The 5,446-nt window shown below is 38.0% G+C and overlaps 1 protein-coding gene across 1 annotated transcript in view; it reads left to right on the top strand.

Moving 5' to 3' along the window:
• Positions 1–1,476: 1,476 nt before the first annotated feature.
• runx1 (RUNX family transcription factor 1) overlaps positions 1,477–5,446 on the top strand; it is a gene marked incomplete at its 3' end in the record, with an annotated part of 20,493 nt that continues 16,523 nt past the window's right edge. The window contains exons 1-3 of the mRNA XM_083989087.1: positions 1,477–1,549; positions 3,764–3,915; positions 4,994–5,104. Coding sequence (XP_083845213.1) covers positions 1,522–1,549; positions 3,764–3,915; positions 4,994–5,104 — 291 coding nt within the window. The 5' untranslated portion in view covers positions 1,477–1,521. The remainder of the gene's footprint in view (positions 1,550–3,763; positions 3,916–4,993; positions 5,105–5,446) is intronic.

The raw sequence follows: 5,446 nt of genomic DNA, 5'->3' as shown, positions 1-5,446 counted from the left end.
AAAATGTGCGTATGAAAACGAACCATATAAAAACAAATCAGTCCGTTATATCTTAATGCATTACAATAAATAAAATAAAATAAATGAATTAATACATCATGCAATATTGTCTAAGAGGTAAAATAAAGTAAAATAGAATTGATTGGAATATAATGTATAGATGGTGCAGCGTCACTCTCACGACTACATTAATATTTTTGCGTTCAGCTTCTTCGGAGTAACTTGATATTGGTATTGACTTATTTTTCGAATGAAGATGAATCAACGTTAAACTGGAAACATACAAATGTTTCAGTGAATCAATAACCATCATGTGTGTGTGTGTGTGTGTGTGTGTGTGTGTGTGTGTGTGTGTGTGTGTGTGTTTCTGATGCTGATTCTGATTGATAATACTGGTGCGTGACTTTAATCCAGATTTATGCTCTACATATTATATTATTTGCGTATTCATTCAATTAAAACAGCAGTTTTTCCGTAGTCTAGGTGAAGCTGTGGAACAAAAACACAACCTTTTTTAAATATTATACCCCAAAAACATAGTTACTAATTTAAAAAAAAAACCAAGAAAATATAATATTTCACCTCAGAAACAGTCAAATAAATAAGACTTGTTGAAATATCTGAAACAAATAATGTGGAATAACAGTTAAAGAGATAAAAGAGGATTGAAGTCTTCATCATTGTTCCAGGTCTGGATTCAGATCACATACTGCCCCCTATTGGTTGAATCCGGCACCGGTTTCACTTCACATTGATGGAGTTTAGTTTAGAAGGAAAAGAGCAGACGGTGTTGCAAATAATGTGTAGCTACATTCAGAAGAGGGAAAGAAAACTTAAATGGATAAATTATATAAATATAGTTGAAGCTGTAAAGTGTTTCTTATAGATTTGCGCCGACCACATGGTTTGGGTTCATGCAGCAGCAGCAGCAGCAGCAGCCTCTATTCCCCTCCCCTCTCCTCTCCTAAGCCCCGCCCCCGCTCGGACGGACGTGACGCTGATTGGCCAATGCATTCGCAGCGACAGACAGCGGCTCGGCTTCTCATTGGCTGACAGCGAGATGCAAATTCCCTCTGCCGGTAAAGTCCTGGCGCTGTCAGAGCGGCTGCACTTTAGTCTTCTGAAGGGGAAGAGACAGAGAGACAGAGAGACAGAGGGGGAAGAGACGTTTAAAGCGACACAGTTGGACATTTAAAGGTTGCAAATCCACAACGAGTCGCAGAGTGGGTTTTATTCTGGATGGAGAAGAGGAGAGAAACGTTTTGACCTGAGAAAAAAAGAAAAGAAAGAGAAGAAAACCCTGATCCAAAGACCTACGCGCGGCTTTTACGCACGGAGCTCGAGATCCGCCGTGACTTTACCCACTTTGCATGGACAGATTACACAGCGCGAGACACTACTGAGACACACACAGAGGACTGAAGTGTCTTGGTGAGAAATTAAATAAAAACCAGAAAGGAGCTTGAGGAGGTTGTTGTTTTTTACACCAGCGAGGAGCCGTGAACGCACCGTGGCGCACCAATGGTTTTTCTGTGGGACGCGAAATACGGTAAAAGATCTTCTTCTTAGTGTTTCTCATAAGTTTATTTTTATTATAATTTATTTTATTTAGTCGTTGACTCCATTAGTGTAACACGTAGGGAGCAGGTGGAGGGAAATGAACTGAATAAGTGGTGTTTCTCTCCTTCCTGTGCGTTTTGACGCGCGGAGGATTTCACATCTCAGCCTGCAGACTCATGATGTGAACATCACTCAGGGAGTTGAAGCTTTAATCTTATTATGACACAAGGACAAACAGTGAGAATGTGTCTTTTCTGCTGCTTTTAAATGAAATCAAAGCAAAAAACGGATCATTTATTATTAATATCAGGATCAATAGGTTTATCATACATGTACTTCCACTTCCATAATCTGTGTGTTATCAGATTTTCTGTCACTTCCTGGTTTTATTATTATTTTATCCATATCATATTATGATCTATAAGTCTGTTTACTTTTCATTCTCATCTTTTTTTTTGCTTTAAATGTTATTGTTTAAGAGTAAATCCTGATATTTGATTGATATTACTTGAATAAAAACAATATGACATGTTGATGTAGTTGATAAGTCTGTTTTTTAGGTGTTATTTTCTGTCCTTTTGTTTTTAAACTACAATATGAGGTGACTGTCTTATTATTTTTTTAACCTTTCTTATTCAAAATGTAAAAAATATTATTATTATCATCATCATTATTGTTGTTGCTGTTGAGTTTCTGACTGTGGAAAATCTGCAACTGTGCCTTTTTATCTCTGCTTGGCTTTGTGTGTGTTTATAATCAGACTTTAGATTCACACATATGAATCAGATTTATTCAGATTTTTAAATATATTTCACTTTTTTTGTGTGATTGAATCTAAATAAGAGTAATTTACTGAAGCAGCATCATTGTCCGTCTGTGTTAAAACCCCCTCACCTGTTATTACCTGTTATTCTACATTTTATCACATGATCTGAACTGGAGGGGGAAAAAATCCACTGTTTAATTTTTGGTTTCAAAATAAAAGCCTAAGAAAGAGCAGGAACAGGAGAACTGCTGCTGACCACACATTCCTTAGAGTGTGTCATCATGCACTGTGTATATATGGGTGTGTGTGTGTGTGTGTGTGTGTGTGTGTGTGTGTGTGTGTGTGTGTGCATGTGTGTGTGTGTTATGTCTTATTTGATACATCCTGTTTCCTCCTGTTACACTGATATTATGTTTCTATTTCTAAACTGGAATAAGATGGAACATTAAATCATCAATCATCATATTGTATTTACACTAAATCCCATTCATTCATTTGGATGTTCAGCAGTTAAAGATTTTCTCTCAGTTTCATGTTTATAGATAAGAAATTAAGCTACAAGCTGATAGACGCCCTAAACCTTTACACCATGTAAATATATGTAGGCTATATACAGTGCCTTTACATAAACAAACCAGCACACATGCCATCTACACACACATACACACACCTACATGCACATACTCAGCAAATACCAAGCAAAAAATAATTTAACATTTGTCAAATCATTCCTAGCTACATTTAAATCATTCCCCACCTAGATAAGAAATTAAAAAAATAACTACAGTAGAAAGAAGCTGAATAAATTGTTGAAAGGATATGGACAGATCTTGGATGCGTAGGGGCAGGGAACGGCTCTCTGAAGGTTTTGATGTCGGCTCGTAGCTTTAAGGCTTTGTGTGTTTTGTACATGATGATTGAATCAAATGTCTTCATGCAATTTACAGTTATTATAGACATTGGTGAAATTAAGTTAATCATTGTTCTTCCTTGTTTATGAAATTGCGTTAATAAGTTAGAAGAAAGCTATTCCTCATTTCTCATAAAGTGTGAGGTATGAATTATGTATGAGTTTTGCCAAAGCAACCCACACTCGTCTTTTTTCTTATTTAACAATGTTTGCTTACTGAATCATGTCTTCAAACTTGTCTCTGTATTATATGTAAGTAGCTTAGTGATATTGTCTCTACACCAGGATAGATTGTAAATGTAATAGTTGCAAGGGGGGAGGTTCCTCATAAGATTTTGGCTTCTTACCTATCCTTTTCGTATGTACATATGTCTGTCATTCATACGAAATAAAAAACAATCAATCAATCAATCGAAACAAAGCTGAATTAAGTGAAGAAACTGCTGAAGCATCTTGAAGAGATGAAACAATATGAATGTATATATATATTATATAATAATAATAATGAATGTCCTGTCCCCTCCCAGACCCCGCCTCGGGCCGGCGCTACACCCCCCCCTCCACCACCCTCGCCTCGGGGGGGAAGATGACCGAGGCGCTGCCGCTGGGCGCCCAGGAGGCCGGGGGCGGCGCCGCCCTGGTGGGCAAGCTGCGTCTGGCCGACCGCGGCATGGTGGAGGTAAGACCTTAGACCCCCCCCAATGCCCCCTGCCCCACCTTGCCCCCCTGCACCACCCCCAGGGCCGTTGTATAGGGGAGAAAGGTGACGATACACTGCAAAAATTCTAAATCTTACCAAGAATATTTGTCTTATTTCTAGTTAAAATAAATCTCATTCTACTTAAAATCAGATTAATCACATTTAAAAAGCAGCTTGTTTTTAGACACTTTTTACTTTTTTCCACTTGAAATAAGTAGAAAAATCTGACAGTCGATCAAGTTTTTCTTTCTTATTACAAGCACAAAAAACTTACTTTCACTGGCAGATTTTTCTACTTATTTCAAGTGAAAATTAGTTTGAAACAAGTGAAAATGATCTAAAAACAAGTTCATTTTTAGGTCTTATTTTAAGTGGAAAGAGATTAGTTTTGACTAAAATTGAGACATTTTGACATGAAAGAAGACAAATATTCTTGGAAAGATTTTGAGATTTTGCAGTGTAATTCTAGGGGCCCAGCGCCCAGTGGGGCCCACAAAAACCCCAGTATCTTTGTATGACTGAATTATTCTGCTTAGACCAGGGATGTCAAACATGCGGCCCGTGGGCCAGAACCAGCCCTGCAGAGGGTCCAATCTGGCCCTCAGGATGAATTTGTCAAGTGCGAAAATTTGAAATTGCACATGTTTTTATCAAGAAATTTCAGGTGGTTCATAATACGTTTTGTAACAGGATAGTTCAGTAACTGTAAAACATCTTATTAATGTACCAAAACAGAGGAAAATTTCAGTTTTTTAGATATATTTAAAGGTTATTATGCTATTATTTTACTAGTCCGGCCCACTTGAGATTAAATTGTGCTGTTTGTGGCCCCTGAACTAAATTGAGTTTGACATCTCTGGCTTAGACCCTGACTAATACTCATAGTAATGCTGCATTAGCATCAAAACAAAGTAGGCTAAATAAAAAATGATAATACTATGTAGTCTCAGAAAAAAAAAGTGGAAAAGTCAGGGGCCCACTTTAGTATTCTTTAAGGGGGCCCAGAATTCCTAGCAACGGCCCTGCTCACCCGGCTGATGTTTGTTTGTTCCCGCAGGTGATCTCGGATCATCCGGGCGAACTGGTGAAGACCGACAGCCCCAACTTCCTGTGCTCGGTGCTGCCGACGCACTGGAGGTGCAACAAGACGCTGCCCATCGCCTTCAAGGTGCGTGAAGTTTGAAATTACTACAGTTCATCCTGGGGGATTATGAACACCTCAAGTTTGAGATATTTCACTTAGAATCACAAGCCTACAGGAAGTGCTAAACGGCCCGGCTGCAGCTCTGCAGCCCCGTTACACACTTAGAGATGGATCATGTCACATCTTTCATTGATAAAATGTTCAAAAATACTCCAAAGAAAAACCCTCAGTGCTGTTTTTAGATTATTGCACTATAAAAAAAATAATTAGTGATAAATCAGTGATAAATTAGTGATACATCATCATTGATTCATCAATACATGAATATTTTAATGTTCGTACAAAACCATATTTTTTCAGATATTT

This window comes from Trachurus trachurus (assembly GCF_905171665.1).
Source record: "Trachurus trachurus genome assembly, chromosome: 2".
NCBI lineage: Eukaryota > Metazoa > Chordata > Actinopteri > Carangiformes > Carangidae > Trachurus > Trachurus trachurus.
This window is presented reverse-complemented; position numbering and strand designations above follow the sequence as displayed.